The sequence below is a fragment of the Podarcis tiliguerta genome (assembly GCF_965153285.1).
Source record: "Podarcis tiliguerta genome assembly, chromosome: 4".
Taxonomy (NCBI): Eukaryota; Metazoa; Chordata; class Lepidosauria; order Squamata; family Lacertidae; genus Podarcis; species Podarcis tiliguerta.
Genome location: NC_139537.1, coordinates 75,236,323 through 75,254,883, shown reverse-complemented (window position 1 = coordinate 75,254,883; position 18,561 = coordinate 75,236,323). Strand labels below are relative to the sequence as shown.

At 42.1% G+C, this 18,561-nt stretch overlaps 1 protein-coding gene across 4 annotated transcripts in view; it reads left to right on the top strand.

The window, feature by feature from the left end:
* EDAR (ectodysplasin A receptor) overlaps positions 1–18,561 on the top strand; it is a 234,985-nt gene that overhangs the window by 171,217 nt on the left and 45,207 nt on the right. Inside the window, exon 1 of one of the 4 annotated variants that reach the window (XM_083437950.1) lies at positions 4,586–4,838. The exons of 2 other annotated variants lie outside the window; for them this stretch is intronic. In XM_083437950.1, the coding sequence (XP_083294076.1) occupies positions 4,806–4,838 (33 nt within the window). In that variant the 5' untranslated portion in view covers positions 4,586–4,805. Of the gene's footprint in view, positions 1–4,585; positions 4,839–18,561 lie in introns of those variants that run through there. One more of the 4 variants, XM_083437953.1, reaches the window with a different exon arrangement.

The window sequence follows — 18,561 nt, the reverse complement described above, 5'->3', positions numbered from 1 at the left end:
CTGAAGGTTTCACAGAATGTAAAGCTGCAGCCCATAGCTTTTATCTTTTCTACTCGGGATTTCGTTCCCTATCACCGTGGAGGGGAGCCAAAGGAACGACACTTCTCAAATGAAGAGAGTGTCATTTTGGTTGTAAGTGAAATGGAACTAGCTCATTATTCTTTTGTTGTTGATGCTGCCGCTGTTGTTGAAGGATACCTGACTAAAACGCCTAACGATATTTTTGCCCTTCAGGTCATGTTAGCGGAAACTTTGGAGATTAGGTTTTCGGGGTAAAAAACAAAAAAACTTCGTTTTATGAAACAAGATTAAAGCGAAGCAATTAAAGGATAAGGCTCAGATTTAATTTTCTCCCTAAAATGTAATTTTTCATGCAGTGACAACCTCAAACCCTTTTCAAGTTTTATAGCTATTTCACATTTGGCACAAAGAACAGGAAACCATCTGTAGCAGACCAAGATCATCGCAAGGCTATTCTCAGATATGGGGAGGGGAAGACCGAGATGAAAAGCAATGAAACGTTAACTTGAAATGAAAGCTTTGAAGGTGTGCAGAGGATGCTGGTTTCTGCCTTGGGCCTTGATCTCTACAAACAAACAAAACCCTGAAACAATGAATAATTACTCTTATTCTTAGAATAAAAAGTCTAGTATCGTAGGACAAGAAACAAGCCAAAGTACAAGGACTGGAGTACATTCATAGTTTTGCAGCTCAAATCCATGTGTTTACTAGTTAGAAAGTCCCACTGAATTCTATGGTGCTCCCGCGTAATTAGGTTTCTCTGTTCTCCTGAGGTCTCCCCTCTCCCACTTGACCGTGTTCTGGGGGTCTATAGTGTCAACGATAATTGTGCATTCTCCTAGCTGCCACAGATTTAAACTATGTGTTTTATTATCTTCAAACACGACAAGTTACATGCAGATTAACAGTTTAAATAAACGTTTCAAATAATTAAAACCTATTGAACAGGAGATCCATTGTAAAACTACCTTTTGTTTTTTTCTCACCTTTTCAAATTCTACTTTTGCTGAGGCTCCCTAAACAATGGCCTGGTTTGGATGTAACACTAAGCCATAGCTTAGCATTGATAGAACAAGCCCTTTTAAGATTTGGTGCTTGACCATTCCCCTGCCTGTTTTATTATTATTATTATTATTATTATTATTATTATTATTATTAATTAATTTATTAAATTTTTATACCTCCCTATGCCCGCCAAAGGAGGATACTGGAAGAATCTACTTCTAGATTTAAACTAACCATGGTTTGTTATTATGCTTGATAAGGAGAAAGAAACTGCTTAAACTATGTTTTATTGAAACAAGCCAGGATCAAACTGTGGTTTCTGATCCTGGTGGGTTTTTTTTTTTTAAGGCCCTCAAAAACCCCTTATTTTAACCTAACCTCAATTCCTGGTGGAAGCAGTGGAGCTTCTCCTCAAGAAAGTTTACATCAGCATTGGGCTTTTAGTAATTTATATATTTTTTAAAAAAAATAAGGGGACAATTAAGGGAGCTCTCAGATGGCCTGTTTGCTGAACATTCATCCTGATTTGTTTGGGGATGTTGGGTATTTAATGGACACTTGCTCAGATTTATTTGGTGGGAGATTAGACGAAGTTGCATCAAAGCAAATGTTATCCCACTCTTCCCAGTGCATTTCCCTGCCTCTTTTCTTATTGAAAAAGTCCACTCTTTCGTTGTACACGATCTCCCAGTTAGCTATATTTGCTGGTATGTGATTGAATCCCACATGAGAGTGGTGACAGTCTGGAAGCACCCTAAGAGAAACAAGGTAGAAATGTATAAAACTGGTTCAGAGTGGTGTGGAAGGAGTAAACACAGTAACCCAATTCAGAGTATGACAATTTAGATCTTAAGGAATACATTGTCACTAGATCTTATGACAACCACCAGCATAGACATTCTTTAAAGAAAGTGAATACTTTTTAATAGGGCCATACCTATCAAAGGCTATATTTGGGGATGAGATTTCCATGGAAACAACAGCAGGATATCGTGTCTTGCTTAAAAGCTTGCCTCGGGGCGCCCGGTGACTGATGTAGGAGACAGAAGGCTGGACGAGGGCTTTTGCTCGTCTTGAGCAACGCCGTTCTCCATTCTTTTGTTCTCATTATTCACCCCAGGATTATAAACTAAGCTATTATTTGGTTCAGCAAGTTTTAGGACTGGGCCATACATTTTATGATTGTAGCACCTCGGTGCAGAAAATTACCTTCCAGAGAATTACTTTCCACATCTAGATAAGAAGTGCAATTAGTTTTAATTGCTTGCAAATGGCAACTAAACAATATTTTAGATGTGTTCCTTTCTCCTACTTTGAGGGAATCAAGGGTTTTTCCAGGCAATTCAGAACAAGCATGCCCTAAACAGCATTTGTAGGTAGCAAGCAATACTTTGCAAGTCCCACACCAGCAGGACATCTAGTCCTCCTGTAAAGGGAATGGCTGCCATACTTTGTGCAACAACATAATCAACAGCAAAAGAAAATGAAAAGTAATAGCAATGCAATAAGAGGTTGTTGAAACGACATTGTGAGGTTGTCAGACAGGAATGGAATTTGTTCTCTCTTAGTGTTTTAAATAAAATGTGTCAAGATTACAAAACTGGGGAGCTCACATCCTTCAATAACTTTTATTCTCAAACCCACAACATGGCATGATTTGGGCTGGATCTACGCCGACTGCAAAAACGCTTAAAAAAATGTAATAATAGCTCTCAATGCAGTTTCCCATTGATGGTGGATTGCAGTTCTACAGAGCCCTCTGGTGTCACGTTTTTATAATGCATTTTAACGTTATAACTGACCAGTGTAGATTTGCCCCTAGTGAAGAGAAATGGTGTGTCTTGTATTTGATAAAAATGTTGCATACAATACTTCTAGGTATTTCTGAAACACATACAGCCAAACTACAAAGATGAAAATACCATGATTTCCTCAGATATAAAATATTGAGTGTTGTTTGGGAATTCTAAGAAAGAAAGAAAAATCAAGGCAGTTTTGAAATAAGTGATTAAAATCAGTGCAGTTTTTAAAAGCTCTGGCTTCTTGATTCAAAATGGCATTCAACTGAATCCAAATATAGATGAAAACCTACTCCTTGATCTGAGGAACCACCTTGCAAAATTTTGTTAAAATCAGGGCAGTTTTGAGAGGTTCAGCCCACCATCTTGGTTCAAAATGGTGGTGAATTGTAGTCAACATAGACAAAAAACCTACTCCTTGAGCTCCCTAACCATCATGCAAAGTTTGGTTACGATGTCTTAAGTGGTGTCCAAATGGATAACCAACAAATGAACAATTTCCCAAAATATATAGCAGAAAGAAAATATATCACATACAGCATTTGGAAAAGGTACTAAGCCTACAATTTGATCCTGACTTGTTTTTAGGAGGTAATTTAGTTATTGTTTGACTTTATACCAACGTCATATATTTGATGTTAGTCGCCCTGAGCCCAGTTTCAGCTGGGGAGGGCGGGATACAAATAAAAGATGATGATGATGATGATGATGATGGTGATGATGATTACAATGGAAGAACAAGTGGAGAAGTGCCAGGATAGAACACAACGTTCTAAAAACTAAGGCTGTTCACTGGATTTCTCTGGGGCTGAAATCCTGAGCCAAACTGGGTGTATTCAAAGGATTTGGACCTCAGGCAAGAAGGAGAGGAAGGTGTGAGTGAGAAGGACAATCTGCAAAATAGGAGGGACCTACCACACAGCTGTGTCTTGACTGGAGAAGGAGGGGAAGAGCCTTTCCTTCCACACCTCTCCTTCTTCCTGCCCCTGAAGCAGCACTCAGCAGGACTTGATGCTCCTTCTTAACAACTGTCGAACAGGAGGATCCAATCCTGTGTGGTCCTGTGTGGTGCTGCTCCTTTGCAATCTGATCCTGTGTGGTGCTGGCATACACCCTCACAACTATATTCTTAATACGTTCAAAGAGGATTTTAAAAAAAAACCCTTTAAAACTACACCCCTGAATTGATTTAGGGATGAATTTGGTGACCCCCCTCGGCAGAACAGGATGAATTGGTCTGATCTGGTGGCCACAGATCAAGGCCACAGGGTGGATTGGAGGGTCCACACACACCCCTAGTAAAATCTCATTTTGTGGAATGGGCCCATGCCAGTCTTTCAAACAGGGTGGGGTCGGGGGAGGAAAACAACTAATCAGGGCATCCTGCAGCCAAGATTCAAAGCTGTCATTTGCTAAAATGTTACTTCCCAGCCACTGTGATTGCAGGGAGAAAAGAATCAAAATGTGCCACAGGCTCAGAAGCTCTTAAGACCGATTAAGATAAGCCTAACATTAAGTGTTGTGCAATTCATTATTCCCAAGTACATTTCGTGACGGCTGAGGCTCTTGATTTGCGACTTTTCGCATTCGGAGTTAATAATTCTGAAATAAAAATGTCACAGAGGAAGGCCTACATGTCTATTAACTGCGTCTTGGCACCCATTGTGTTAATGAAAAAAATATGCAGATTTGATGATTAGCTGTAACTGAAATGTACAGCCCTCCAGCCACGATGTGCTTTTCGATGTGCTCTAAAGTTACACCAAATGAGTTGTCTAACCCTGGGTTAGACTCTAAGGCTTTTGAGCTTGGATGGTTTCCTTTTCAAACTGTTTGGCATAGATCAAAAAGTTGATTTATTTCTTTCCGTCTTGCACTCCCTCCCAAGCTGGGAAGCTGCTCCACCTTCCCAGGATCAGGCGCGAAACCTAGGTAAGGTTTTAGACACGGCAAAAGCTTCAGAGCAGTTTCCCTCTTGTGATGGAAGAGCAAAATGAAGGAAGCAGAGCAATGGTAAGAGACGATATTAGAATTCTTGCTTTACAGCTCTCTACCAGAATGGATATTTTGCCAGAGTTACCATAGATTTAATCTTTTGTGTGTGTGTGTGTGTTTTGCAATCAAAGATAACTAACCCGAAGATAGTGAGCAACTCATCGTACAAAAATGTAAATGACAATTAGTATATATTTCTGGTGGAAATGGATTGTTTTAATGGTGAAAAAATCCTGTTGTGTAATAAGTACCAACGGACAGGTCATTTCAACAGTTTCATCAATCGCAATAAGGTGCATTTAGAAATAGATTCACACATGCTAAAATGATATTGCTTTTCTGCCTTAAATAAAGTTTCTGGGGCTGCAAGGCTGTATCTGATGACCTGGCTATCGTCCTCATTGAAATCAGTGGGATATACATTTGAATCGACACATGTAGAATCATTCTTCTCTCCACCATTTGGGACACATTTAAACACTAAAGAAGAACATGCATAAAAACTCTAGATTGGTACTGATTTCAGTGGCATTTGCACCCTGCCCTTAGTACTCTGGCTAGTAAGTACAAACTATGTCAACTCTTACATCCATGCAATCTCTATTTATTTTAGGGCCATTTTTAAGGGTTTAGAAGGGCTGTTAGGGATGCTGGGGTCTGGTGCCTAGCTAAGCTTTTCAATTTAATGAAACAATAAAGAAGAGGTAGATGAGATAGCATGTACAAATAACGGTCGTATAGCTCATTTCTTTACACTCAAATAAAGAGGTGTATTAAGCTTAGTAAAAGCAGGAGAGTCTGTGCTAGTTCAATCTTTCTCATACTTTTTGAACGTGAGCCCCCTTCTAAATGAACTCGTCTATTTTTCTCCACCACCCCCTCCAATGACCCAGCAGTAATAATCTGTTTTGTAGATGAGATGCAGGCAGAGAGAAGGAGACCCATGCTCACGTGTCACATATAACACAGTCATGTGTGAACAGTTGGTTCTGCATGCAAAGAGCTATGGGTTAGGGTTCCACACTTATCACCAGCGCTAGCAGGGAAACGGGGCAGAATTTATTTGACACCCCTCTAAAACAATGTACCGGGAAGCATCATAAAAAGAAAACAGCAGGTCTTTCTGAACAACCTTCTTCACAAGGTTGACACACGGATGATAAGGCAATGAAGGGACATCTGCTGGGGACATTCAATCCACTCAGGTTTGGACTTGGGGGACGAGGGGACATGCCACCTACTTCATGATTCCATCCCTCTCTGAAACCCCATACCTTCCCTGTAAATCAGGAATGGAGAACTCTGGCTCTCCATATCTTCTTGGCTTCCATTATCCATGGCCATTGCCCATGCAAGTTGGGCCTGATGGAGCTTGGGATTCCAATAACTTCCAGAAGGCCACAGGTTCCTCACTCCTTCTAAAGCACCCCTCATTTGGGCAACCACAGTATAAGAACAGGTTTTGTTACATATACTAATCCTTAAAAAAAATGTTACTGAATTGTTAACGATCCCATCGCTTACCTCAATTCTCAGTGTATATAACCTACTTGAGGTCACCTAACAAGGATTAGTTATCTTTTAATACTGGTGGATTTGTGATTACAGTACTAGAGCGTTTAAAGGATTTGTTATTTTTCCAGCTTTTCAATGAATCTATATTAATAAAGAAGTAATGCTTTGCCTGCACTGGTTGCAAATATGGAACCAATGTGGATTCTCAGTATCTCATGAGTATGGCCATCCTCGTACAGATATAACACTTATTTTTGTGTAAACTCATACATAGGAACACACATACATAGGAACAGTGCAGGATTAAACTCTGTGGAGGCCCCTAGGCAGTTGAAATCTCGGGGGACCCCTTGTGTGCTTGCTCTACTGGAATACCATTGAACTAGGAAAGCTTGATTGTAATTCTCTTTCAAGATCAAATCCATATTATTTTGATCCGTTATCGAGGGGCTGCTAAAAGGCGTGGGACCCCTAGGCCTGTGCCTACTCTGTCTATTTGGTAATCCAGCACTTCATAGGAAGTTGAAAGACTGATAATGCATGGTTGCGATTCATTTACTGATTTCAACGTAGCCTTTAAAGGCTTTGGTTTTCATAAAAATGAGTGACAAATGTAACATTTTCTTACTTCTGCTGACAGCCTCAGCACTCTTAGAAGCAAAACCTGTTACCTACTAGCAAGTAAATGTAATTAGAAGGAAGGTGGAAACTTGTCAATGTACCATACAGTACATTTAACATGCCACATATGAACGATTTTTAAGATGCAAGTATTTGCTGGCAAATCTAGAGAAAGAAAAGAAACTTCTGTGCTTATGCGTGCAGAAGTGTAGGTTTCTCTGGAGGGCATGCTTCCTTATATCAAAATGTCCAGATTCACTGAAGTCGCTGCCAAATGCTCGCTGACTTCCGTGGATTCAGGTTACCCCCTTAAGCCCTACATCTCTGTGCTTTTCAATAAGATATGTATTCCTCCAGCGCCTAAGGGTCAAATTACTCAAGCATTACATCATTGTAGCGGAAGACATGCGCCCTGAAGGGGGAAGCCTCATTGATTATAGAGCAGGAGCACTACCTCAAACAATTCTCTTTGAAGGACCCCGAAGGGCAGATATGCCACCAAATATAATCTCTGGGAAGAGGATCCATGTAGGCGGTGACATGATTATGTATGAAAAGTATATATAATAGTTAGGAAAGCCAATGAATTTTTGTATGTCAACTAAACTCCATCGGGAATGTATTCTAAATGCTGTACAGAAACAGGCAGTGGGTTGATCAGGTAGCCTTCAGGGTGATTTGCTAAATATCTGAGTCTCCTTTTTATATATAAAAAAATGATGGAATCAGGTTTCTAGGGGTTCTTGGGGGAAAAGGTAGACGGCAGATGACCATCCTACCTGAAGGAGTGTCTCCACCTCCATCCTTCTGCCCGGACACTGAGGTCCAGCGCCGAGGGCCTTTTGGTGGTTCCCTCGATGCGAGAAGCCAAGTTACAGGGAACCAGGCAGAGGGCCTTCTCGGTAGTAGCGCCCACCCTGTGGAACTCCCTCCCACCAGATGTCAAATAGAAAAACAATTACCAGACTTTTAGAAGACATCTGAAGGCAGCCCAGTTTAGGGAAGCTTTTTATGTTTAATAGGTTATTGTATTTTAGTGTTCTGTTGGAAGCTGCCCAGAGTGGCTGGGGAAACCCAGCCAGATGGGTGGGGTATAAATAATAAATTATTATTAATTATTATTATTATTAATTATTATTATTATTATTATTACCTCTGTTAAAAACCTCCAGTGGAGGGGAGTCGATTTCTACTTCTGAGGTTGTCTATTCCACTGTCAAATAGTTGTGGCCATCAGCAAGTTCTTCCTAAGGTTTCAATCTCCTTCCTTGTAATTATAATTCAAGCCAGGGACCCCATCAGGAAGCAGGTTCCTCTGGGAATGTATGTTTGTATAGTTAGCCCCACTGGGGTATGACAAGCCACAGGGATTGAAGAAGAGGTGTGGCCAAACTCAGGAGACCCCTGGCATGCTGTGGTATGGGGCACCATTCTGCTGAGAGCACCCAAGTGCTTCAGGCGCATACTGTATTGGCTTGCCCAGTTGGTCCTGGGTCAGCCAGTTTGAGAGAGAGACTTTGGATATGAATTATATACCTGAGCACAGAATCATAGAATTGTAGAGTTGAAAGAGGGCCATCTAGCTCAACGCCCTGCAATGCAGGAATCTTTTGTCCACCGTGGGGCTCGAACCCATAGAAGAAGAAGAGTTTGGATTTGATATCCCGCTTTATCACTACCCTAAGGAGTCTCAAAGCAACTAACAATCTCCTTTCCCTTCCTCCCCCACAACAAACACTCTGTGAGGTGAGTGAGGCTGAGAGACTTCAGAGAAGATGTGACTAGCCCAAGGTCACCCAGCAGCTGCATGTGGAGGAGCGGGGAAGCGAACCCGGTTCCCCAGATTACGAGTCTACCGCTCTTAGCCACTACACCATGCTGGCTCCCACACCCATGACCCTGAGATGAAGAGCCTCATGCTCTACCAACTGAGCTGTCCCAGGCACGGAAGCACAAATGAGCCCCACGTTTGAAATAATAATGATTTAATAATAGAAAGGCATTCATTTTCACTACCACACACAGCAAAGTTGAATGTCAAAAAGAAAAAAGGGGGAAAGGAAGAAGCAAAAAACTTCTCCCACTACATTTCCTGGCACAAAGTGCAAACAACATACCATACAAGATGTTAACAGCAGTTAGAACACCCTTTCCTTAGGACACCAGCATCTCTAACAGAGGTGATTACCTGAGGAGAACAATAGCCTGATTGTCAAAATGCTCAATGCAGATGACGGGAAGAACATTAGTATTTATGGATGTAATTAAATGTCACTTGCAGTGTGAGTGAGCTGATACCATGTAATGTTATATTAACTTGGCATCAAGGAATAGATTTCTGGGAATGTTTTAAAAAACAGAAGGAAGTCAGCTGAGCACTAAGCTGTAATGTAGCTGCTGTACACAAATGCAGGAAACCTATTCAAGTTTATGGGGTCATGGGACTTATTTTACAGTGTTTGTCAGCATTTAAAAGAAGTACCGGCAGAAATCCAAGCAGGCGGCAGGGTTTCCAGTTGTTGTTGTTGTGTGTGCTGAGGGTCATATGCACAGCATATTGAGCACAAGATGTGTGTGCAAAAGGTGCTCGACTCTCAGAGGGCTTCCAAATGTTGGGTTTCACACCTCCACCTCCACAAACACACCTGATCCTTAAGTGATGCTATGGCAGGTAGATACTTACAAACCAGGTGTCCATTTCCTTTCTAGTCCTAATGTATCAGCAAGATTAGAATGAGACGAAGAGCAAGCATTCCTCAGTGGCAGTGATCCCATCCCCCCTACCCCAAGAACCACTTATGAAGGTTACTTCTCTGTTAAATGTTTCTTCTGTGGGATATTTCCTGTTTCATATTTTGGTTCCACACAACAGTCATCAGAGTAGTTGAAGTCTGGAAACACCTCTGGAGGACAAATGCATTCCATGGAGACATTTGACGTATGTCAGCTGATATATATATCTGAGATCTTCAGGAACTTGTAGAAAAGTCCAACTCCATGCCAGCAGCACCCGTAGAGTTGCATCAAATGAAAGCACTGGGGATGGAGAGTATCAAAGCAATGAAAATAAAAAGCAATGTCTTAGAAAGGAATAATCTTTTAGTGATGCCATGATACCTTCTGACATTTCTGGGGATGGGTGGGTCCTGTGGGAAATAGGGTACAAGTTCCTTGTTGTGTTATTTGTGGATCCAGGTGCAAAGGGGGGTGTGTGCACAGACAACAATAATGACAAAGAGTCAGGTGCTGGATTATAATTAGGCCACAAAATTATTGATTACATAGGCATCGGGCCTATATCTACGGAGTCAACTTGCTTGCTGGTTGATATGTTGTCAGTCAACAGATGGGCTTGACTGATGTTGAGGTCCCCCACATAGTGAATAGACTCCGAAATTCCTTTGGCTTCTGTGTGTCACTGAGTACATTCTTCAACTGACCCAAATGCTTTATTGGTTCAGCTTGTTATTTCTACCTGGAATATATGCTGTCTCGTATGTAGCTCAGCACCTGAAGTATTCTAGGAAACAGATAGTATCTTTCAGGCTATTGCTATCACCGGATGGCACCTGTAGGCTTGCCAGAAGGGAAAGTTGCATTTTAGACTTTATCTTTCTTAAAGGTAAAGGTAAAGGTACCCCTGCCCGTACGGGCCAGTCTTGACAGACTCTAGGGTTGTGCGCCCATCTCACTCAAAGAGGCCGGGGGCCAGCGCTGTCCACAGACACTTCCGGGTCACGTGGCCAGCGTGACAACGCTGCTCTGGTGAGCCAGAGCCGCACACGGAAACGCCGTTTACCTTCCTGCTAGTAAGCGGTCCCTATTTATCTACTTGCACGCAAAAGTGCTTTCGAACTGCTAGGTTGGCAGGCGCTGGGACCGAACGACGGGAGCGCACCCCGCTGCGGGGATTCGAACCGCCGACCTTTCGATGGGCAAGCCCTAGGTGCTGAGGCTTTAACCCACAGCGTCACCCGCGTCCCCACAGCGCCACCCGCGTCCCGCGTTATCTTTCTTATGTTGCTCCTATTCATCTTGCTTTTTTGGTGGTTATTCAGGGGAGGCTTTTAGCCACAAGTGACACCCCCTCGATGGCATGTGCTGAGATGAGTGGAAGCCACAAGAACACTAGATAGGCCTGACCACTGTGTTCAGGGTTCAGCTTGATAAGCTGCTCAGGCATACTGTCTCTTCTCTTGCCTTGAGGAAAGAGGTGTGGCATTATGCATGGAGAGACTGTTATCCTCTAGTAAACTCCATTGTGTACGGTGATGCTATTATCAGCTCTAATTTGTGCTTAACCACCTTCAGCGGAGCACTAAAACATTGCTTGAGGGTAAGGTGTGGTGTACAGAGAAGAGCACCGGTCGGGTCCCTGTGATGAGGTGTTCTGCTAGGAGCGGGAGCGGCATCCCATAGAGACTTCCATCTTCTGCCTTGCTTGGATCAGTGACTCATATCTAACCATCAGGATTCCCATGGCGTTTTGGCAAAAGAATTTCTGAGTCACTGTGCCGCCATCCCCCTTTAGGATGGTTTGCTAGAAACCGAAGTACTGTTTACCTCTCTGCATCCCCGTAGAAGCGGAAAGGTGACCACTGGGTTTTCGTGCTTCAACAGGAATTCCATTGTTTTCTGCGATTGTTTACAGTAACTGAGGTCATAAAGTATAAAGCATGATTTCCTTAAGATCTACTGAGGTCCAACACACTTAGTTATTTTTGCAAGGAGGGAAGAAAACTGCTGTCTTCAGCATTTCTATGCAGAATCATGCTAATTGTTTTCAATGTCACCGTTTGTTTCCTTTGATTTATAAACCAGTTTTAAGCAATTAATGTGAACATACCCTGAATGAGAAGGCTGGCAAAATATCTATGTTCTAACTAAGCATCTTGTTGAGAACATAAGAAGAGTGGAGCAAGTATCTGTTCCATGGTCTATCTTAGACCTGTGTCATTCATTAGGTTAACCAGAGATGAGGAATCAGTGTCGCTTCAGATCTTGTTGGACTCCAACTCCCATCAACCCCATTTAGGATGGTTAAGGGGTGATAAGAGTTGTAGTCCAACAATATCTGGAGAGTCAAAGATTCCTTATCCAGGATGCACTCCACCCTCATTCATTACGGTGTGAAATTATTCAAGTACCACTGCAATTCTTAAAGGATCATTTTCAGTAGCTGTTAACTTCACAGCCTTCCACCAAAGGGCCTGTTCAAAATGTAAGCACTAGTTTAAATCCTTGTCGTTTTTCCTGATCAGTGATGAAAGTTAATGTTTGCAACATGGAATGCTCATAGCTTGAGGAATGATCTGTCATCGGAATAAAGTATAGCTGCTCTAGCTGATTGGTTTCTGTCCCTAACTATTGGTTGGTTTTCTAATTATTTCTTGTTGGCAGTCATTTCAAATTATATCATCAAGGTCATGTCACTCTGAGGTACCTTTTCAAATGTTACTGAGGGGTGTTTCCTGAAAACTAAAGTACAAAAATAATTTCACTTTATTTGTTCAAGGAAGGCCTTCAGACTGGTACCTTTGAGGAGTTATCCTCTAACCTCTTCCTTGTGAAGATCATAGAATCATAGAGTTGGAAGAGACCACAAAGGCCATCGAGTCCAACCCCCTGCCAAGCAGGAAACACCACCAGAGCACTCCTGACATATGGTTGTCAAGCCTCTGCTTAAAGACCTCCAAAGAAGGAGACTCCACCACACTCCTTGGCAGCTCTTACTGTCAGGAAGTTCTTCCTAATGTTTAGGTGGAATCTTCTTTCTTGTAGTTTGGATCCATTGCTCCAAAGATGCACCACTGAATCCAGTTGGACTTACTTCTGAGTTTACATTTATAGGATTATACTGTTAGTAGAAAAATATAGAACTGACAAATGTTGGTGGACAAATATGCATATTTTCAAGTTCCACACCAAATCCAAGAGAGAGAGAGGGAACAATATAGTGATATACTTGACGACATCGAACTTTTCCTCATAGGTAAAAAAGTGGCTGACAGAAATTTGGCAGGTCAACCGGCAGCCGCTTGTGGAGTTCATCTTGTGGAGTGCCAGGCACCATTTCGCAATTAAATAATAAAATATCTATCTGGCTCCCACTTCATGACAAACAGTTGATCAGGGTGGTCAATGTGGAGAAGAGAACAAGGCAAAACTAGATGAGCAGGAAGTCAGATTAGATTAAGAACTAATGTGCACTCTTTTATCCATTGATACAGGCAAACACCGCTTGACACTCTAAGCGCAAAAGGCTTTGCTGTTCACTTACATAGCTGATTTATCATATAATACATAAGAAGTCCTCCCCTGCCACACTTTTTGTATTCGTTTAACAACCAAGCAAAAAACTTAATATTCACTTGCCTACTTTATCCTGACATGTAATGGCCTGCCTAGTTTCTGTCAGATATGGTGCTGTTTCCTAATGATTCAAACTGAAGAAAATGTTCTCCGGGAGATGGATGGAAATCATAGCTTTGGCTTCTAAATATTTCTGGACCATGACATTAGATGTCAATATGCCCAGAGAATTTGGATTGGCATTCAAATTCTTTCAAGTACATTTTTAAAAATGAGCAGAAAGGTTAGCGAACTCAAAGCTTGCGTGACAAAACATTTTCTGAACTCGAAAAAACAGAAATTCAGGTTTGGACCATTTTGCAGCACTGGATCCAGAGCATAATCATATCAATGGAGAGATTTCAACTTATTGCTATAATCAATCATTGCATTAAGTTAGGAGTACTGTGCCTGTCATTGTACAGATGTTGGACTCGATTCCCATCAGCCCCAGCCAGCATGACCAATGGTCAAGGATGCTGAGAGTTGTTGGCTGGGTTAAAGGATGGCTGATCAGTGGGTCAAGGGTCAAGTATAAGGGACTTATACTATGCAGCACCAAGTCAAGGCATCAGATCAGCGCAGCATTGCTGTACTGCAATATCTACAACTGCCTGGTGTTGTGTCCTACAACGCTATTGCATTGGGTTGTGTGAAAGTGTATGAAGGAAGCAGGATTTATTTGGTCAACAGTCTAAAAGCATTCTGATGTAATTCCACACAACCAGAATACAGTAGTTGTGCAATGTTACAGTGGACATACAAAATAGAACTGTCCCATTTGCCAAATGTCAGATGGTCGTCCACAAAGTAAGTCACTCTAAAATCCCATTTAAATCAATGGGCTTTAGCACTGACTTTTTTCTGTGCTGTCTTGTGACCATTATACATAGATTCAAGAGCTTAGCATCATAGATATTTTACGTCCTTCATTTGCTTACTGTTGCCAGTTTTAAATATCAACATCTTTCCTAAACCTGTCCAGTCTATTTATTTTGTTTCCTGGAACTGCCATTCCATATTGTTGAAATGAAAAACCATGTAAGAGACTGTTTTAAAAATAATTGGGTTTAAATGAAAATGTATGTTTGCTGGGTTGAATCCAGACTGACACTGTTATGTTTAGTTACATGGGTCTGTTCCAAGCATGACTAAATCTGGGTCAAACCCCTTTAGAAGTCACTCAAATGACTTCAGAACATGATGTAGCATCCAGAGGTCCCCTCTAATAGAAGGAGTCCTTCTATCGGAAAAAGCCCCCTTCTGTCAGATTAACCTCTTTCCACCAGAGGAAGGAAGTCATTGGAAACCATCTAATCCAGAAGAGATGTATGTTCATTTGTGCTGTTTGTTTTCTGGATGCAAAATTAAGAAGTTGGGTTGAGAAGGGAGTTGATGTGTGAAGTTTCTTAGAGCTATCAAATCCCTGCTTTGTGTTCCATGCTTTGTGTTGTCTGCCTGAATTAAGCAGTGTCTGGCCGTTCCATCCTTACATATAGCTGCCAAAATCTGTCATTGTGTTCATGAGAAATCACTGGAAAGTAGCTTTTATATCTGGAGTGCAGTGATGCAGTCCTCTAAACTGGTCCTGGTATGTGATTTCATAAGCAAATCTTCCCTCAGGATGTTCCTAGGGCTGCTATGTGGGGTATTGTGGAAAAGCAAATGTATACATTCCCATATATAAAATGAAATGAAATGAGATAGCATGATGGTTTAGATGGTTAAGCATCGCTCTCGGTCCTAAAGCATCCGTAATTGTAGCCAGGCTTTCTAACAGAGTTGGCTGAATGGGTAATTTCTGCAGCCAAACCCGCTAGATTTCCTTGTAGAACATCTCTCTCTTCTTCCCTCTTTGCTTTTCTGTGACATTTATTTTCCTCTATCTATCCATCTTTACCCCCAAACCCCTTTTGGGCTCATGACGAGCTGCATTAAGGATTTGCTTTATCTTTTCCTTCCTCCGCTTCTCCCACCCCCCATGTTTCCCCCCCCCCACCTTTTCCTAACCTGAAAGCATTATCCATTCCTTGTGCATTTATCTTAGCTTATGTGGTCGTCGTGAGATGAAGAACCTCAAGCAGTCAGTCTGCGGTTGATTTGAAAACAGGCGAGTCTCAACAATGAGCTTAAAGAAAGGTGTCAGGTATAAATCAATTCTTCAAACAACCAGGGTGCATTCCAAACTTCAGAGACACTTCTTTGTGCAAAGTGATTTCTCTCTCCCCCACCACCCGCTCTCCTTTTCTTTTCCCTCTGCCTGGAAGAGGATGAAAGTGGAGGAGTGGGGGCATTCATTTAGTCTAATAACGAGGGTGAAGCTCACAGGCATAATAATTTGGCAGCTGCTTTGCTTCCTGTAACAGTTAAACTTCTATATAGGCTTCTTTTTTTCCTTTTTTTTTAAGCTGGGGGCTTCTCAAAAGTGTGTGTGCTTTTTGTTGTTGTTGTTGTTAAACTGCTGGTGGTTCACCTTATGCAGGAGCCTTGCAATTAATCTTGTTTGTATTTAAAAAGACAGGTTCCCTCTATAAGCTTTCCTGACCTATAATTAATGAAGATCAAAACTGTTACTAAGATGTTTAAGGAGGTAGGGGAGACATGGACAGTTCTGTAACAAGCAGAGGAAGCCTCTGTTCTTCGCTCATATTTTTTTCCACTCTGTTTTTTTTTTAAAGCGTTTCATATTCTTCTTTATATTGTTATCTTTGATTAAAGGGATGTGCAAATGATTATGATGGATAAACATTTGGAAGCGCCTAAAGCGCTAGTTCACACACTGCTTCTTTGTTGCAAGCTCTGATCTCTTATGTGGGGTCTTGGTGCCAGTTTCATGGCTATTATCATCCCTGCTCAATTACTCACTGCTGTCAATTTACAATGGAGACAGATCCATGTTTATTTGCAAATGCCTCAACACGCATTTGTACTACGGGTGCATATTACCGAGTACATATTAAACTCACAGGCAACTCCCGTTTTATATGCGACCTATATGTGCCCACAGGGCCAAATCTGGAAGTGACCCGGAAAGGTCATAAAAGATGTCACTAAAAGGGTGGAACAGGGGCAGAGTGGGGCGTTTCAATTTCACATGGTTTCACGTAAGCGCGCAATGACCCAGAACACAATCCCTGCGCAAACCGGGGGTTGCCTGTACTGAATTAGTGTTATCCTGCAATCTGAACATAGATTTTACATTTGAAAGATCACATCATATGGATATTTACCACCCATTAGCAGACTGCAAGCAGATCAAACCTCTCCATTCTTAAGGAAATCAGCCCTGAGTGCTCACTGGAAGGACAGATCGTGAAGCTGAGGCTCCAATACTTTGGCCACCTCATGAGAAGAGAAGACTCCCTGGAAAAGACCCTGATGTTGGGAAAGATGGAGGGCACAAAGAGAAGGGGACGGCGGAGGATGAGATGGTTGGACAGTGTTCTCAAAGCTACCAGCATGAGATTGACCAAGCTGCGGGAGGCAGTGGAAGACAGGAGTGCGTGGCATGCTCTGGTCCATGGGGTCACGAAGAGTCGGACACGACTAAATGACTAAACAACAACAAAGCAGACAGCCATAGCTCTTTCCACGCTTTATTTGTGTGTAGAGCACCCAGTTTAAAGTGGGTATACTTCTTCCTGGCATGCTCTGGTCCATGGGGTCACGAAGAGTCGGACACGACTGAACGACTAAACAACAACAACAACAACAACAACATACTTCTTCCCCCAGCACCTTGTTGCCATACTAGCTCTGCTCCTTGATGGTCCAGCACTGAGTGTGATTGTGTCTGCAAGGCAAGCTCAACCCACAAACAGATGCTTGCTCAGAGATACACCATGCAACTAGCAACCTGCCCTATTTTGTGTTCTGATCACGTACAGCCCCTAAATGTGAGCAGAAACTAATGCATGGGACTTCTTTTGCAGACAACCGCACTCAAATTGTGATAATCAGAGTATGGCACTGATCTTCCACTCTGGCTTGAAACTTCGAGTGTCCTACACATGGTCAACACTTATATAAGACTCATCTTGCAATAGGAACCATCAAACTAGGGTAAACTAGGGCCTGGGGCCTCTGCTTGGATTTTCATAAATTGAAGGAAGTGGGCAGCTGCTATTCGTCTTTCCACAGAAGTGCATCAGTCTCATAGTTCCGGCTTTCATGTATTGTGGCTCCTCAGAGAGTCCTGACCCCCAATCCGAAACACAAGGCTTTGAATCAGGGATGGGGAACTTGCGGCCTTCCTGATGTTCTTGGACTTCCAACTCCCAACAGGAATGATGCGGATTGTTGTCCAACTCCATTTGTCTGCCTGAGATGCACCAGCATATGGTGTTCCTCAAGTCAAAGGCACACAGTCCGAAAGATTGGTCAAGTTATTTTGGCACCAGAGGCAGAAAACCCCACAGTACCAACAATAATAATTTGCTACCCTTCACATCACCCTAAATCAGCCGCCTGAGGTTGCCTCTTCACTCTGCCTAACGGCAGGGCCGGCACTGGTCTTGAGGGCTACAGGTTCTCCATCCCTCTTTTTTAAAAAAACAAGAGGCCTTCTCTAAAGAGAAGCAGGCCTCTGCCTGCTTCATTGCTATGGAAATGAAACACCTATTTTACAACAGCAGTTTAAAAGGTTAGCATCTGTAAGGTGGTGCCGTAACAGATTGGCTTAAGTGGGAACTGAGATCACCCAACATCTTATAAGGCTGAAGCCATAAACAGGTTTATTTCAGGCAAATGTATGCATGGGTCAAAACTTCAAAAGGAAATGCAGAGCAGTTTCATGATTTTACATGTAAATAAATAAGTCCCAAATTGCCTTTGCCACAGGGAATTTGGTAGAGCAGATTACCTTTTCCCTGCACTGCTTCAAGGAGTTTTTGAATTGGCATCATCAATGATATTTCATTATAAAGTAACAATTCAGGAACCTACAAACCCTAAACTGCCTCCCAGCTGCACAATCTTCTGCCGGTTGTGTCAGCCCTTGCCTCCATTTTTTATTTTGCGTCACCACAAGAGCATTGGTAACTTTAAAAGAAATCCAAAAGTGGATGTGAAATGAATGAATGAATGAATGATCCATGGTGACTTTGATTGATGATGTGTGTCAGTTCAAAGAACGGCAGGAAGAGATTGATTTTTCTGTGAATCAGCGGAGCAAGATATAGGGCCAGCTGCTTCTCAAGCTCAGAACACATAAAAGGTTTTATAATGGGTTGGATTCAGAGTATGTTATTCTTTT